Here is an 18,793-nt window from a genome sequence, read left to right on the forward strand (position 1 = left end):
ATTGAGCGTATTGAGTAGTTGTGGCGCTACACAACCTCTGAGGGTGAGTACCCTGAACAATTCAATTTTTACTTATTATATCTGGTAAAGCCCTATGGACGCGCTTTTGTGGTTTCTTTTATCTTCATATGCTCTACACTTAGTCCTAACTCTGTTCACTTCCGTGATCAATAAGACCCCCTTAGATAGGCTTTAGATGTGTCCTTTACTATTTCTCTTGGGGCTGTGCCTTCATTAACAGCTAAAAAACTCTCATAGTAGATCAGGAATCCTGGCATCCGCCTGAATGATAGGTATCCAGAATGCATTAAACGAACATGGTGCATGTTCCCCTCTCCCAGCCCCCCAGTCAAAGGTCGCCATAACAGGGGAGTGGTCTGACAGATCTTTGGGCAAGTATTCTAATCCCTTGGCCAGCCAGACTGCCTGTAGGTTACCCAGTACCATATCAATCTTAGACAGCGAGCCAGGGGAAAAGGACAAGCAGGCGTATAATCTCTTTTGTGGATTGTCTCGCTGCCATATATCCATCAGCTCAATTTCAACTAGCAGTCTCCCAAAGGGTGTCCGACCCCCCCAGTGTTCCCCCCCAACCCCTATGATTTATCTAATGAATTATCTATTATGTTGTTAAAGTCTCCCAGTATCACCGTCAGGACCCCCGGATGTCTCTCTACAAAACGGAGACTCTCCTGCAGCACTGTTCCAGAATACGGAGGAGGGACATAGAGAGCCACAATCAAGCATTCAATCCCATTCAGCCTGCCTCTCAAGCATATAAACCGACCATCCACATCAATTTTAGAATCCGATTCCAGGAACGTGGTATTCTTCTGGAACAGCACACTCACACCTCTATAATAAGTGGAGAAAGTAGAATGAAAGCATTGCCCAACCCATCGGGGACGTATAGAGTGAATTCTATCTTTGGTCATATGTGTTTCCTGCAGACATATCACTTCAGCCTGGGAGGACTTTACATAATCAAGTATTGCTTTAAGTTTAGTTGGTTCCTTCAGGCCACGGACATTCCATGTCAGTATTTTAAGAGTTTGGGCCATGATAGCTATTCAAGAAAGACATAAGCAGCGGAGCATGATGAGAAAACATTTCATGCAAACATCTAGCCGCAATAGCCCCACACATCAAGAGACAATTGAGAGAAAATTGTAGTAATACCCAACTCCCCCCCTCCCCCCCCCCCCCAACAAATCCATGTCTCAGTTCAAACATAATACTGGAGGACAGGAGTCCCTTTGTTCGCTCACTGCAAAAGTCCAGACCATTATCCATCAGCTCTCCAGAAAAAAGGGGGGGTTGTTAGCAGCTCACTACTGCCACCAACCAGAAGCAATGATAAGCAAACCCTCTCTATACCGCTTTCCCTTTTTGCTCCACATATTACAGGAGTCTTTGTTACAGATCATCTGGGTATTTTCGCATATTGATGGATGGAATGGAAGAGAAAAAAATAAATAAAAAGGGGAACCATAAAAAAAAAAATTTGAGAGCCCGCGCGCTCCACCAGAGCAGGCCAAAAATATCCAGCAGGGGAAAAGGGGAGCTCCATCTTCTCTCCACCATCAATCAATCCAGAGGGGGATATCATGAAAAATGCAAAAAAAGGCATTCAGCAGAGTTCAACTAACACACAGTAGTCCACGAGCAGAAGATAAATGCCGACTGACGTATTCTTTTCTCATTTTTATCCAGCCAATCCTGTGCGTCCTTTGAGGATTCAAAGAGATGGGTAGAGTCCATGGCTACCTCTCATAGCTTAGCTGGGTATAGCATCGAATAGGGCACTTTTAAGGAGTGCAGCCGGCGTTTAACATCTTGGAATTGCCATCTCTTATTCTGGACCTCAATGGAAAAGTCCGAGTACAAAGAGATCTGTTGCCCATCCGCCTTGTCTCTGACCTCTCTCGGGATGGCATCTCTGTCCCTATAGTGAAGGATTCGAATCAAGACAGTGCGCGGTTGCGCTCCTGGGACCTGGGGTTTGGTGAGGACCCTATGGGCTCTTTCTATTGCAAACAATGGAGACAAAACATTCCCAAATGACTGCCGAATCCAAGTCTCAAAATATTCCACGGCTTTATTTCCTTCCGCCTTCTCAGGGACCCCATCTATTCGTATATTATTGTGGCACATCTGGTTTTCCAAATCATCCTGTTTGGCTCTTATTGCCTCTATCATTCTGCTGTACTGTTCCACTCGTGTTCTCATGGGCCACAATACATCTTCCACATCGTTTTGTCTTTCTTCCAGCTCAGTAGTTCTATCAGTTAATGATCTAATATCTTGCCTGACATTCCTCAGCTCATCCTTAATGTCCCTCATTTGCAGGGCCAGTGCTGCATTGCCCTGTGATACAGCATTCAGGTCATCAGTGAGGGTGGGAGGATTAGCAGTCTGTGATAAAGTGACCATGTGTGCAGGATTCTGCATCTGCTCCTCAGCCTATGTCTCTATGGTGCCCCTTGCACTTTCTGGGTGCCATCCACCTCCATCCGGGCTGCATCTCCCCCTAATCCAATCCTTGTTTGCTGGGGCTGTCTGGGAGAGCCCCTGGTCGGGGACCGCGCATACCTCTGTAGCTTTGCAGCTGTCTCTCGACGTCTCGCCTCTGCACGCCTCCCGACTGTTGGCCCACACAGCAGTGCGGCACCATTTTGAGCTTCCCTCTCCATTCCTCTTCCAGGCCGTGATTTTCTCATAGTTCTTGGCTGTACACCTCCAGGTCCCTGTCCACCGGCACCACGAGCTCCAGAGGTATATAAAAAGCCTAAGCCCTGAAGGGTCTGGACGGATGAAGTACTGCAACAGGATAAATTGACAGGAGCTCCTGACTTCTGCTGCCTCTCACGTAGCTGGCTAGCTCCGCCCCCCCTGTTTCTGACAGTTTGAGCAGATACATGGATGTTAGTGGCTGCCGGAGGTCATTTTGCAGGGCTCTGGCTCTGCTCCTGCCGTTCCTCCGTCCACAAAGGAGAGGTATTGGTCCTGCTGTTGGGTTGTTGCCCTCCTACATCCCCCTCCACGTCTTTTGGTGTACTGGCCTGTCTCCTGGTATATGTCAGCACAGTGTCCAGAGCATGGAGCAGACACAGCTACCCTTCTTGCCACAGCTCGCACTGATGTGCCATCCTGGATGAGCTGCACTACCTGAGCATGTTCTGTGAGTTGTAGACATCACCTCATGCTACTGTACGGATGACAGCAATGACAAAATGGAAAAATGACAAATAGCCAAAATGGATGAGAACAGAGAAATGGTGTATGGTCATCACCTGCAGAACCACTTCTTTATTGGTGTCTTGATAATTGCCTATCATTTATACCTGTGGTCTGTTGCATTTGCACAACAGCAGGCAAAATTGATTCACAATCAGTGTTGCTTCATAACTGGAAAAGTTGATTTCACAGAAGTGTGATGGACTTGGAGTTACATTGTATTGTTTAATTGTTCCCTTTATTTTTTTGAGCAGTGTATATTAAAGTCAACTTTATCTCTTGTTTCATGTCACCCATCAATGATATATTGTGAAATGGCAACAGATCTGCAGTGTCTCACAATGTCACTGCCAAAGTAGACAGCTTGCACTTGGGAAAGCAAATACTCAAAATCCACTGTTGATAGCTCCCTTTGCAATCACCAATCAACAATCCCTAGATGTGCATGGTAAGAGATACTGCAGGCTATGGTAGCCCATTTAGGACATGCAGACTGCTCACAGTTGTCCGACCAACATGCAGCCTTGTGTTGTGTTGAAATATGGCTCCTAGGACACTTTATAGAAATAGTTGTATCAATGATTCCACGACCACATAAATGTACCGTGAGTTGTTGTATCTGAAATGAATACTAGAGGAGTCTTGCTACCGTAGAAGAGTATTGCTACCGTACATTATGCCATCCCACAGAAATGGCCTTATCAATGGTTGCACGACCAAATTAATTTAAGTTATTGTATATTGTATCTGCAATGAAGACTAGAGGAGTCTAGCTACCATATATTATGCCACCCCACATCATAATCATAGAAGTATAACCGGTGTAACCCGTGAAGGCCTCTTCATGGTGTTGGCCACATTTTCTTATCAGATTCAAATAATGGTGCAAAATGATCAATTCTGCAGCTGCAAATGAAATTAGATATCACATTCCAAACTTAGGTCTTAAAGTGTCTACCAAAACCATCAGAAGGCATTTGCATGATATTGCGTTATGAGCAAGACATCCAGTTGCAGGTGTTCCATTGACCTCATGGCACCGCTCTCATAGGCTATCATGATGCAGAGCAAGAAAGCAATGGATGCTGGAATGGAGGTCTGTTTGTTTCAGTGATGAGTCTCACTTTTGTTTTTGATGCAATGATAGTCAGAGATTGGTCTGTAAACCACATCGGCAATTTCATGAAGGCTCCATCCCAAAGCAGCATGAAAGTATCCCATTAGCTGTTTCTCAGCATGACAATGCCAGGCTGCATGTTGTTGCTAGTGTCAGTAAAAGCAGCCTACCTGGCTTACACGTGCTTCCAAGGCCTGCAGTATCCCCGGCATATCTGGGACATCAGCATTTGGCAATTGCAAAGAGAGCTGCCAGCAAATGATCTTGATGATTTGCATGCCCAAGTTCATTAATGGTAGAACATTGCTCAGACAATCATTTATATCCTCATTGATAGCATGCCAAGCTGTTTGAGCATTTATTTCTGCTCATGGCATTCATACTTGATACTGATTTAAGTTGAGGTGTTTTTGTTTTTTAATCATTATTTGCATATCATTTACATGACCACCCATCCTGTGATTTCCATCATTCAACAACTTTTCCTGTTTGTTCTTGCAAATTCAACATTGAAGAGTGTATTTCACCCTTTCCTGCCGTGCGCCATACTACTTTTAAGGAGAAAATTTAATATTGATGTTGGCAACCAATGAATAATTCCTGTATTGTATTTTTGCTTTAAACCCATGTAATATGGTGTAACTTATTATGTTTCCATGAATTGTAGCACCTAAACATTCTGTTTTGCGTCAGGTCATACTTTTACACACATATAGAACTCTGGCCCTTTAAACTTGCCAAATGTTTTTTCTACCCTCCTAGCATCCAAATTCCATATTTCCTTTGTGCTGTTTTGTATACTTTTTTGTGTTGTGACATTTAACTGTAAACTTCTTAACTTTCAAAAAAGTTTGGAAGAAAATAATTGAATGTCATGTTGCTTGTGAAATTTTATAAACTTATCTTCTGGTTGACTTTATTCCCTTAGTTCCATTTATGGGTTAGACGTGCTGTCTAAATACCTCCTCAGCTGTGAGTCTTGGCAAAATTCAGGATATAAGTTTAGATAGAGCACTGTTAGCTGCATGAGAAGCCCTTAAACAGAAGCAATGTACAGTAACATTGCAGCATCGGGAATGTCTGGTAACCGACTTTTGACTGTTCCACTCCTCCCTGTTGTCTAATGTGTCTCTCCCTCCTGTCTCTGGAGCAGTATACTAGCTTAGCATTTTCTCAGCACATTTCAAGATTAATTAAATTAAAATTCCCCTCCAAATGTAAACTTGTGACAGTTTGTTAATTCACTCCTACATATGCTGTCTTTGTTTAGGCACAGCTTATCCATGACAGAAATACTGCATCACATTCTGCGGTGATTGCCAAATCAAGTAACGCAGCTCCAGAGAATATTCAAATGACATGGACCAAAGAAAAACTTATTGCTGAGAAACACAAAGTTAAAGATCTAAATGCAACAGGATACAGGGATCTTTTTAACATGAAACCGTAAGTAATAGGAACTTTGTAAAAATGCAATATTTCTGATAATTTTTATTTTATTAGTTCAGCACACATAGGCCCCGATTAATTAAGACTGATATTTTACATTCCAGTCTTAATGAAGGGTGTGTTGGTGTAAGATGCACCAAATTCATTTTCTGCCAGGAATGTTACTCCATTCAGGGGCTATTATTATTATTATTATTATTTATTGTTATAGCGCCATTTATTCCATGGCGCTTTACATGTGAGGAGGGGTATACATAAAAACAAGTACAATAATCTTAAACAATACAAGTCATAACTGGTACAGGAGGAGAGAGGACCCTGCCCGCGAGGGCTCACAATCTTCAAGGGATGGGTGATAATACAGTAGGCGAGGGTAGAGCTGGTCGTGCAGCGGTTTGGTCGATCGGTGGTTACTGCAGGTTATAGGCTTGTCGGAAGAGGTGGGTCTTCAGGCTCTTTTTGAAGGTTTCGATGGTAGGTGAGAGTCTGATATGTTGTGGTAGAGAGTTCCAGAGTAGGGGTGATGCGCGAGAGAAATCTTGTATGCGATTGTGGGAAGAGGAGATAAGAGGGGAGTAGAGAAGGAGATCTTGTGAGGATCGGAGGTTGCGTGCAGGAAAGTACCGGGAGACGAGGTCACAGATGTATGGAGGAGACAAGTTGTGGATGGCTTTGTATGTCATGGTTAGGGTTTTGTAATGGAGTCTCTGGGCAATTGGGAGCCAGTGAAGGGATTGACAGAGGGGAGAAGCTGGGGAATAGCGGGGGGACAGGTGGATTAGTCGGGTAGCAGAGTTTAGAATAGATTGGAGGGGTGCGAGAGTGTTTGAGGGGAGGCCACAGAGCATGAGGTTGCAGTAGTCAAGGCGAGAGATGATGAGGGCATGGACTAGGGTTTTTGCAGATTCTTGGGTGAGGAATGAACGGATGCGTGAAATATTTTTGAGTTGAAGTCGGCATGAAGTGGAAAGGGTTTGGATATGTGGTTTGAAGGAGAGATCAGCGTCAAGGATTACTCCGAGGCAGCGAGCTTGTGGGACTGGGGAGAGTGGCCAGTCTTTTACTGTAATTGATAGTTTCTTAGGGGGTGTCACGTGAGATGGGGGAAAGATGATGAATTCTGTTTTGTCCATGTTGAGTTTCAGATATCTAGTGGAGAAGAAGGATGAAATAGTGGACAGACATTGAGGGATTCTGGTTAGTAGGGAGGTGATATCTGGTCCAGAGATGTAGATCTGTGTGTCATCAGCATAAAGATGATACTGAAAGCCATGAGATTCTATGAGCTGTCCCAGGCCAAAGGTGTAAATAGAGAACAGCAAGGGCCCAAGGACTGAACCTTGTGGGACTCCGACAGATAGGGGGCGAGGTGAGGAGGTGGTGTGTGAGTGGGAGACGCTGAATGTCCGGTCTGTTAGGTATGATGAGATCCAGGAGAGGGCCAAGTCTGTGATGCCGAGGGATGAGAGGGTCTGTAATAATAGGGAATGGTCCACTGTGTCAAAGGCAGCCGACAGGTCCAGGAGGAGGAGGACAGAGTAGTGTCGCTTGCTCTTGGCAGTTAAGAGGTCATTGGTGACCTTAGTAAGGGCAGTTTCAGTGGAGTGGTGTGACCGGAAGCCAGATTGTAAGCGGTCGAAGAGGGAGCAAGAAGAGAGATGGGAGGACAGTTCAAGGTAGACGTGTTGTTCCAGTAGCTTGGAGGCGTATGGGAGAAGTGATATAGGGCGATAGCTAGATACAGAGGATGGGTCAAGAGAGGGCTTTTTGAGGATAGGTGTGATGGAGGCATGTTTAAAGCTTGAGGGGAAAACACCAGTTGTTAGTGATAGGTTGAAGAGATGGGTTAGGGTTGGGATGAAGACTGTGGTGAGGTTTGGGATGAAGTGGGATGGGATCGGGTCGAGTGCACAGGTGGTGAGATGTGATCTTGAGAGTAGAGTGGAGAGTCGATCTTCTGTAATGGTGGAGAAGTAGGTTTTGAAGGTGGAGGGCTGGGAAGTCGGGAGGAAGGGCTCTGGGGGTTGTTGACCAAAACTGTCCCTGATGTTATCAATTTTCTGCTTGAAAAATGAGGCAAAGTCTTCAGCTGAGATGAGTGGGGAGGGAGGAGGTGCTGGGGGGCGGAGGAGAGAATTGAAGGTGTTGAATAACTGTTTAGGGTTGTGAGACAGGGAGGATATGAGAGATGAGAAGTAGGTTTGTTTAGCTGTGGCGAGTGTGGTCTTGAAAGTAGTGAGGGACTGTTTGAATGCGATGAAGTGCTCGTTGGAGTGGGATCTTTTCCATCTGCGCTCAGCAGCCCTGGAAGCTCGCCTCAGCTCTTTGGTCAGGCTGGTGTGCCAGGGCTGTCTGTTGATTTTGCGAGTTTTGGTATGTGTAAGTGGGGCAGCGGATTCCAAAGCTACAGCTATTGTGGTGTTATATAGAGCGGCAGCGTCATCCGCATTGTGTAAGGAACTTATATCTGTAAGAGGGAGGAGGGATTCAGAGAATGAGTGTAGGTCAAGGTGTTTAAGATTCCTGCGAGGGTGTGAAAGTTTGTGGGGTGGGGATTGTAGACATGGAGTGAAGAGGGAAGAGAATGTGAGCAGGTTGTGGTCAGAGAGAGGAAGAGGTGAGTTAGAGAGGTTAGATAGGGAGCAGAGGCGGGTGAAGATGAGGTCCAGTGTGTGGCCATCTTTGTGGGTGGCTGTAGAAGACCATTGAGTGAGGCCGAAGGAGGAAGTGAGAGATAGAAGTTTAGTGGCAGCTGAGAGGGAAGTGTCAATGGGGATACAAGATTTCGCATACAAGATTTCTCTCGCGCATCACCCCTACTCTGGAACTCTCTACCACAACATATCAGACTCTCACCTACCATCGAAACCTTCAAAAAGAGCCTGAAGACCCACCTCTTCCGACAAGCCTATAACCTGCAGTAACCACCGATCGACCAAACCGCTGCACGACCAGCTCTACCCTCGCCTACTGTATTATCACACATCTATCACACATTTCTGATGTAATTTACTCCACTTTTGTGGTGCAGTTTATCTTGACTTTGACTAGTGGATCTAGCCAGAGCTGGCATAGAAAAACACCAAAAGTCACACATTCTTGCACCATTTCAAAGACTTAAGGGCCTGTCACACTAAGAGATATCGCTAGCAATATCGCTATAACTTGCGATATCGCTATGTCTGATACTTACCTACAACCCGCTCCCCCGCTGCTTATCGCTGATCGCGCGAGAACAGGCTGTACTGTTTCTCGTCGTCCGCTTCCTGCGGCGCTTCCTGCTGTGACACGTGGAGCCGGGCGGGAGGACGCAGGATCGCCTGGTGTGACAGGTAAGTAGCGACCCCTGTCCCCTGCGATGTCGCTAGTGAGATCTGCCTGTGTGGCAGCTCACTAGCGACCACTTAGCGATGCACCATCGATCCTGACCGCATCATATCGCTGGTCGGGTTCGCTGGTGCATCGCTAAGTGTGACAGTACCTTTATAGACCAGAATCAGGGCCTATGTGTATCTGTACACAGGCTCTCCCTGCCTACTCACCATTGATTGACTGCTTTCTCCCTTGGTACAGAATTGGGAAGAAAGCTATCAATTAGTGGCAGGTGAACCTTACAGCTTAAAAATGCAACAGACTCTGGACTTGCAATGCTCAACATAAATAAGTACACAACCTTTGAAAAGAAATATTTTAATCAATATCTCACTGAATACAAGAACAATTTACAACATTTTAACAAAGCAGAGTTTTATAGAACATTTTTCAACCCATAACATGAAAGTAAGGTTAATAATAAAACTTCATAAATAAACTACATGCATATTCTAGAATACCCGATGCATTAGAATCGGGCCACCTTCTAGTTTATATATAAATTCCCTGTCTAACAAGTCCTTTCTACTGTATAACTCATTAACATGTGTCAACATTTTTTTTAATTCCATTTTCAAGATGCAAATAAGTCTGCTTAATCTATTGGGCGTTGGTTTCCCCAGACTAGACGTCCCACTTGCAATGTTATCATGTCCCTGTTGGCATGATAACATGATTTGTAAGAGCTGGCATCATTGCAATGTCTCTAGGGGTGCAGTGATCATACGGTTGTGTCACAGTCCACCTTTGAAGCCGGTTGTAAAAGAGGAGGCAAAGATCAGTCATGGACTCACAGAAAAACATCTCTGTAAGCTCTGTCTTTCTGACTACACTATTCTTCTTTGCCGGCTAGTTAGTTCTCCCTCTATAGTTTCCATCTGGCTTTTCAAATTATGTATGAAATACTATAGAACTATCTTGATTCATGCTGAACGTAGAAAGGATGCTGTGATGATCACATAATGCAATAAAAAGAATTCCAGAGTGTGAAATTTGAAGGGTACAGTTATGGAAAGTTGTGTTTCTTGCTGGATTTCTCAATACCTGTGGTAAACTTCGGCCACCGGGCATGTAATTAATCAACCCAGCTGCTATTGACTCACAAAAGTAGGTTCTGGTATTAATATTTTATCTACGGTATTACTTTCTTTTGGTTTTGGACATCTTGAGAGTAGGTTAGTAACAGGACCTTTTAAATGCTGCTAAATAGATTCACCAGAGGAATATTGTTAGGAGGCAGCATAATCAAAGGGAAAAAATTCAATTGTGTGTGGGTCCTCCTAGTTGTCTCCCAATATATGCTGGTAGCCAAACCATAGTAAACAGTTGGCCAATCAAAGAGATCCCTATATAACACTTAATTATTTATTGAAATCTCTAAATATAAAAGTGAATGTATGTACAGTATGTGTGTGTGTGTGTGTGTGTGTGTGTGTGTGTATCACCAACCAATCACGAAGCATCTTTCATTTTACCAGAGCTGTTCAAAAGAAGCTGAGCTGTGATTGGTTGCTATGAGCAACAGTTTTCCTTGCAACCAATCACTAAGCATCTCTCATTTCACCAGAGCTGGTTAAAAGTAGCTGAGCTGTGATTGCTTGCTATGAGTAAGTTTTCCCACTTGACAATACCTCAGCAGACACTGACATGGTGGGAGAAATCTAGCATCCCTGGGAACATAAGCTCCCAGCCATTGTCTGCCTCCCTGAAAGGAGCAGAGAGCACATGACATAAATGAATCCTCCTCTCCCTGCCCATATCCCCATCACACATCCTCCATCCCGTAGTCACATCTTCCCTCTTAAAGGGATCATTGGTATGGAAGTCAGAGTAAATCCATCCAGGGCTTTGGTTTTTACCCCTGGCCTCTCTTAAAGGGATCCTTGGTATGGAAGTTAGGACCGTTCTACTCAGCTCTGTGGTTCTGACCCCAGGGTCTCTTAAAGGGATCATTGGTATAGAAGTTAGGGCAAATCCACTCTGCGCTTTGGTACTGACCCCAGGCCTTTCTTAAAGGGATCTCCGGTATGGAAGTCAGGGCAATCCATCCAGCGCTTTGGTTCTGACCCCTGGCTTTCTTAAAGGGATCTCCTGTATGGAAGTTAGGGCAAATCCCTCAATGCTCTGATTCTGATCCCAGGGTTCTATTAAAGGGATCATTGGTATGCAAGTCACGGCAAATCCACTCAGTGCTCTGGTTCTGATCCCAGTCTCTCTTAAAGGGATCCCCAATATGGAAGTAAGGTCAAATCCACTTTGCGCTTTGGTACTGACCTCAGGCCTCTCTTAAAGGGATCTCCGGTATGGAAGATGGGGTAAATCCCTCAGCTCTCTGATTCTCACCCCAGGCTTCATTGGTATGGAAGTCAGGACAAATCCACTCAGCGCTCTGGTTCTGACCCCAGGCCTCTCTTAAAGGGATCCCCGGTATGGAAGTTAGGACCGTTCCACTCAGCGCTCTGGTTCTGACCCCAGGCTGAAGGGATGATGTGGGATATTAGGGGTAGTAGTCCAGTGGCTCTGGCTGACGGGATGATGTGGGATATTAGTGGTAATTGTCTGGTGGCCCTGGCTGACGGAATGATGTGGGATATTAGGGTAGTAGTCCGGTGGCTTTGACAGGATGATGTGGGATATTAGAGGTAGTAGTCCGGTGGTTCTGGCTGACAGGACAATGTGGGATATTAGGGGTAGTAGTCCGGTGGCTCTGATGGGATGATGTGGGATATTAGGGGTAGTAGTCCGGTGGCTCTGGCTGACGGGATGATGTGGGATATTAGGGGTAGTAGTACGGTGGCTCTGGCTGACGGGATGATGTGGGATATTAGGGGTAGAAGTCCGGTGGCTCTGGCTGACGGGATGATGTGAGATATTATGTTGAATGTGGCTATGCGGAGTGGGCGGGGCTCTACACTCAGATAGAGATATATATATATTTATAATTTGTTGTAACTAACCGTAGTTAGTTACTATGCCCGGGCAGCGCCGGGCTCTTCAGCTAGTGTTACATAAAATAAAAGTTATTAAAATACACAGATCACTAATATACAAAATACCCAGTAGGGGGAACTCCAGCACGACCCAACCAATATAGTGAAAAATGAATGGTATAAAGATTCACTGAGAGGGCCCAGAAACAGAGTAAACGTCCTGAACTGCACAATAAAAAAAAAATAGATAAGAATATCAAAGTAAATCATATTACAGTAGCATTATAATGCTATGGCCACACTATCAGTATTTAGTCAATATTTCACATCAGTATTTGGAAGCCAAAACCCGGAGTGGGTCAAACATGCAGAATTTGTGCACTTGTTTATATTATACCTTGTCCTTTGATTGTTTCTCACCTGGTTTTGGCTTACAAATGCTGAGAAAAAATACTGAACAAATACTGATAGTGTGGCCCAGTGCAGTGTCCAGGGCACTATGATATCTAATATAGTGTAGGTGCCATTTTGCATCCCTAAGCAGATCTACCCCTTACAAATACATACGGAGGCCAAAATGAGCTCCACTAACAACATAAATATGGTGCAGTGTAGACAAAAGGGGTGAGGGGGAACGTCCAGGCTACCTACCATCACATTCCTCAGCACTGTGGTTCCAAAGTCAAGGTATTGTAGCTCCTTTTGCCTACACTGTACCATATTTAGCCTTAAATATTTGGCCTCCGTATGTGCTTGTAAAGCACCTATTCACCTATTCATTTTTACTTACCCTCTATACTTTGCCCTCTTGGCCACATCTTAATGCTATATTAGATATCATAGTGCCCTGGTCCTTGCACTACTAATTTTACTTCTATAATGCTACTGTAATATGATTTCTACAAGTTGCTCTTCCAGTTTTATACCCTGTAGCATATAATTTATTTTAAATTACTCCATATTGAACCGTATTGACCAGGTTAATGCCAAGCAACCATGTGTGCTTGTAATTACCGTATTTTTCGGATTATAAGATGCACTTTTTTCCCCCCCAAATTTCGGGGGAAAATGGGGTGTGTCTTATAATACATATATATTTTATTGGTGCCCCGCTGCGGGTGTGTCCAGATAGCGGTGCTGCGCTGTGTCCCTGGTGGCGGCCTTTCACAAAATGTGGACAGAGACCCCACAGCACCGGGGACACAGCGCAGCAGTGCACCACCACCGGGGACACAGCACCGCACCACCACCGGTGATACAGCGCAGCAGTGGCACGGACACTCACAGCAGCATTCCGCACATCTGAACACCCCCTCATCCCAGCCAGCGGCCCACAGCAGCGCTCCACTCTTGCCTCCTCCAGCAGTGACCCTGGGACCCCACTTCACCGCAGCCACCACCTCCAGTAAGCAATAAGATGCATGAATTATAAGAAGCACCACCATTTTATAGAAAAAAAGTTGTTTTTCCTATTTTTCAACTCAAAATTTGGGGTACGTCTTATAATTCGGAGCGTCTTATAATCCGAAAAATACGGTAATAAGCTAATACTGTACACAGCATTACATGACTTAGTTGATACCATTTGCAAAAATTGAAAGTTCAGTAACAATTCATTGATGCTGCTAGTTTCGTACAAGATACAAGAAATTATTTAAATTAGCAAGACTGTCTGACTGTTTTATTGGAGAAAGAAGTAACGTACACTATATATTACTGCGGTGCCATAAGATCATTGCTTACGATTCTGCCCACAAATTAGTCCGTGTATTGTACATTATTAATGCCACTTTTTTTAATTCTGCAGAGAATGGGAGAACTTATAAGTTATTAAAGTCTTCTAATCTGTTGTTTATACTAATTGTGATTAATTTACCTGTGTGTGATCTACTGTGTGTGGAGCGCTTTCCTTCCTATAGTTTAGTTTTTCCGATCACAAAATTAAATTATATATTAGGAAGTAAATAAAAATTAAGGGCCGTGTGTGTATATTGTAAAACATGGTTTGTATTATATGTATAGCTCTGGCAAAAAATTTTCAGTTTGTATGATTTTTCTCTTTATAGGTTTTTTTTTTTTTTAGTAAAATGTAAATTGCTCTTTTATTCTATAAACTACTGACAACATGTCTTCGAATTTTCAAGCAATAAATTTTGTATTTCTTTTTAGATAATGAGAAATGGTGAAAATAACAAAAAAAAGCAATGCTTGCAGACCTCAAATAATGCTAATTAGACAAGTTCATAATCATTTACACTGGGTGCAGAATTATTAGGCAAATGAGAATTTTGATCACATCATCCTTTTTATACATGTTGTCCTACTCCAAGCTGTATAGGCTTGAAAGCCAACTGCCAATTATGTAAATCAGGTGATTTGCATCTCTGTAATGAGGGGTGTGGTCTAATGACATCAAAACCCTATATAAGCTGTGCTTAATAATTAGGCAACTTCCTTTCCTTTGGCAAAATGGGTCAGAAGAGAGATTTGACGGACTCTGAAAAGTCAAAAATTGTGAGATGTCTTGCAGAGGGATACAGCAGTCTTGAAATTGCCAAACTTTTGAAGCGTGATCACCGAACAATCAAGTGTTTCACGGCAAATAGCTAACAGGGTCGCAAGAAGCGTGTTGATAAAAAAAGGTGCAAAATAACTGCCCATGAATTGAGGAAAATCAAGCGTGAAGCTGCCAAGATGCCATTTGCCACCAGTTTTGCCATATTTCAGAGCTGCAATGTTACTGGAGTATCAAAAAGCACATGGTGTGCCATACTCAGGGACATGGCCAAGGTAAGGAAGGCTGAAAAACAGCCACCTTTCAACAAGAAACATAAGATAAAACGTCAAGACTGGGCCAAGAAATATCTTAAGACTGATTTTTCTAAGGTTTTATGGACTGATGAAATGAGAGCGACTCTTGATTGACCAGTGGATGGGCCCAAGGCTGGATCAGTAAAGGGCAGAGAGCTCCACTCTGACTCAGACGCCAGCAAGGTGGACGTGGGGTACTGGTATGGGCTGGTATCATCAAAGATGAACTTGTGGGACCTTTTCGGGTTGAGGATGGAGAGAAGCTCAACTCCCAGACCTACTGGCAGTTTCTGGAAGACACTTTCTTCAAGCAGTGGTACAGGAAGAAGTCGGTATCGTTCAAGAAAAACATGATTTTCATGCAGGAAAATGCTCCATCACATGCATCCAAATACTCCACAGCGTGGCTGGCCAGTAAAGGTCTAAAAGAAGAAAAAATAATGACATGGCCCCCTTGTTCACCTGATCTGAACCCATAGAGAACCTGTGGTCCCTCATAAAATGTGAGATCTACAGGGAGGGAAAACATTACACCTCTCGGAACAGTGTCAGGGATGCTGTGGTGGCTGCTGCACACAATGTTGATCGTAAACAGATCAAGAAACTGACAATCTATGGATGGAAGGCTTTTGAGTGTCATCGTAAAGAAAGGTGGCTATATTGGTCACTGATTTTTTTTTTTTTTGTTTTTGAATGTCCGAAATGTTTATTTCTAAATTTTGTGTTGCTGTATTGGTTTACCTGGTGAAAATAAACAAGTGAGATGGGTATATATTTTGTTTTTATTAAGTTGCCTAATAATCCTGCACTGTAATAATTACCCGCACAAACAGATATCCTCGTAAGATAGCCAACTCTAAAAAAAAAAAAAAAAAAAAAACCCACTCCAACTTCCAAAAATATTAAGCTTTGATATCTCTGAGTCTTTTGGGTTGATTGAGAGCATAGTTGTTATTCAATAATAAAAAGAATCCTCTCAAATACAACTTGCCTAATAATTCTGCACACAGTGTAGTAACAACAATACTAATGTTTTAACTCAGGAAGAGTTCAGAAATCAGTTCCCTGTAAAAAAAAGTCCTACATACAGTTAATAATGGTGTAAAATGGCAAGCAAGGTCCACTTGGTGAAATTTACAAGCAAAAGAGTACAAGGAGACTTAAGCCCCCGTCACACATAGCGATATCGCTGCTGAGTCACAAGTTTTGTGACGCAACAGCGATCTCACCAGCGAGATCGCTGTGTGTGACACTTCTCAGCGACTGGCCCCCCTGCCGGGTATCGCTGATCGTCCTGGAATGGCCAGTACATTTTTTTGATCGCTGGTCTCCCGCTGGCCAGCACACATCGCTGCGTGTGACAGGCAGGAGACCAGCGATCAGCGAGCTGGCGCTGGTAACTAAGGTAAACATCGGGTTTCTAAGCAGCACGCAACGCTTAGAAACTGTTAAATATCCATATTCTTGTATATTATTCAGGACTTGCTACCAGATGTGATACCCTAAAATATGACAATGTTCTTATAAAAAAATGTAGTGGTGTATTTGATTTCTTCCATCAAAAATGATTAGTACAGAAAAACATAAAAATAGGTTAAATGATCATAAAGAGATTGTCCATTTGTTCATAGCTAAGCTTGTATCCTTCTTTTCCTGGAACTCTGAATGGTAAATGGCATCTGTCTCTGTTAGGAGCTTCTATGGAAGTCACACATGGTGATTAAGTTACATACCAGCTGTCCATTCAACGTAGTGTCCGAGCAGAGATAACTCCTCGAATGTGTGTCTCGTGGTGAAGGAGAGAGAGCCCCCTCTAGAATAAGCCATGAATTATATACGTCTCTCAAAGCACGTGGTCTCTATATGGAGTTAACATTTACCATGAGCTAAACTTACATATGTAGTGTCAGCAGAAGGCAATGTTCAGTACAGAACTGAGTGTAATAAGAAATTAACCGATTAATATTTAACAGAAACCTGATGTGTACCTTAGTTACCAGCACGCTGGTGCAGTGCCACGCGCCGCTTAGAAACCCGATGTGTACCTTGGTTACCAGCTCCCTGCACCAGCACACTGGTAACTAAGGTACACAGTGGGTAACTAAGCGACGTACGTCGCTTGTTACCCACGTGTCGCTGGTGCTGATCGCTGGTGAAGCTGCCCGTTTGGCAGCTCACCAGCGATCATGTAGCGACACACCAGCGATCCTGACAAGGTAATATCGTTGTCGGGATCGTTGGTGCATCGATATGTGTGACGGGGCCCTTACTTGTGCCAAGACAAAATGCAGGATGTGCATTGCAGGTCAAAGGATCCGGCTGTATGAGGGCGGTGCAGAGCACGCTAGCAGGACTGGCCTGCAGAGTAAGCAGCGAAGATCGCAGCAGAGGATTGATGGGAGTAATAGCACCAGAGGAGCGTCCTCCCAAGGTGGTGTGGAGCCTCCAATGCTGTTGAAGTTTGCATCAGGTTGGCGGCGGTGTGCTCTTGTTGTATTCGTACAACTTTGAAAAAGATAAGACAAACCACATTCTATGACTCCCATAACGAACAAATATTCACAATTAAAGATTCTATTACCTGTTTTACGACTGGAGTAATTTACTTAATTCGATGTCCATGTAATAAAATTTATATAGGCTGCATACCTCCCAACTTTTGAAGAAGGGAAAGGTGGACAAAGGCTGCGTCGCATGCAGATTTTAGGCCACACCCATGTCCACGCCCTGACCACACCCATTTAGCACTGCTGATCATGCTGAATGGTACTGAGGGCACAGTGGCTAGCATTATGGGCACAGTGGCTGGTACTGTTGGCACACTGACTGGTACTAAGGAAAAGAAAGAACAGAGAAAAAGAAAACAGAGAAAGAAAGAACAGAGAGGGAAAGAAAGGGGTGAAAGAAAGAACAGAGAGAAAGAAAGAGGGGAAAGAAAGAACAGAGAAAGAAAGAACAGAGAGATAGAAAGAGAGGAAAGATAAAAAGAACAGAGATAGAAAGGGGAAAGAAAGAACAGACCGAAATAAAGAACAGAGAGAGAAAGGAAGAGGGGAAAGAAAGAAGAGAGAGAAATATTCTATGAAGATACTATAGCAGCTCAGCTCACATTGTAGTGCCCACCTGAGCCTCCTGATGCAGGACATATCATGATCCGCTCACATGGCCAACATCGGCGAGTCCAAGGCGATCCCGCTGTCCGCGCTGTCGGAGGAGGACACGTGATGGATCTGAAACATTCCCTGAAGTGCCTCCATGGTTCCGTTACAATCTCCTCCTGAAATTACCTCATTTCCAGTCAGCTTTCAGCACTTCATTTCCGGTGGAACGTCACGTGCGAATTTTAAAGTGCTCCGCCATGTACTCCTGTGTCCGTGGGAGAAGTAACCTCCCAGCCAGCAAATTGGGGCAGACTCAAAATTGGGACTGTCCTGCTGGATCTGGGACGTTTGTGAGGTATGAATGCTCCCCACCATACACCTTGTACGCGCATGGCTCTGCACACCTCATACACATACGGTTCCGCTTTGAATGCCTCGTACACACACGGCTCCACTACGTACAGCTCGCGCACACACAGCTCCACTACGTAAACCTCGTACACATGAGGCTCTGCTCCGTACACACGCAGCCACGCTCTGTACACCTTGTATGCTTTGCTCCTTACACCTCGTACACACGCGGTTCTGCTCCGTACACCTCGTACACACATGGCTCCGCTCCATACACACGCAGCTCCACTCCGTACACCCCATACACACATGGCTCTGCTCAGCTCCGTAAACACACGGCTCAGCTCCGTACACTTCGTACACACAGGGATCCGTTTCGTACACCCCGCGCACACGCGGCTCCACTCCATACAACCCGTACACAC

The 18,793-nt window shown here is 44.2% G+C and overlaps 1 protein-coding gene across 8 annotated transcripts in view; it reads left to right on the forward strand.

The window, feature by feature from the left end:
• SLC12A7 (solute carrier family 12 member 7) overlaps positions 1-18,793 on the forward strand; it is a 745,935-nt gene that overhangs the window by 607,293 nt on the left and 119,849 nt on the right. For 7 of the 8 annotated variants that reach the window (XM_073587687.1, XM_073587686.1, XM_073587683.1 and 4 more), the window contains one exon: positions 5,625-5,800. In XM_073587687.1, coding sequence (XP_073443788.1) covers positions 5,625-5,800 — 176 coding nt within the window. Of the gene's footprint in view, positions 1-5,624; positions 5,801-14,274; positions 17,877-18,793 lie in introns of those variants that run through there. The other variant, XM_073587689.1, reaches the window with a different exon arrangement.

This window comes from Dendrobates tinctorius, unplaced genomic scaffold, assembly GCF_039654945.1.
Source record: "Dendrobates tinctorius isolate UK_male_01 unplaced genomic scaffold, ASM3965494v1 ptg000102l, whole genome shotgun sequence".
Lineage (NCBI taxonomy): Eukaryota > Metazoa > Chordata > Amphibia > Anura > Dendrobatidae > Dendrobates > Dendrobates tinctorius.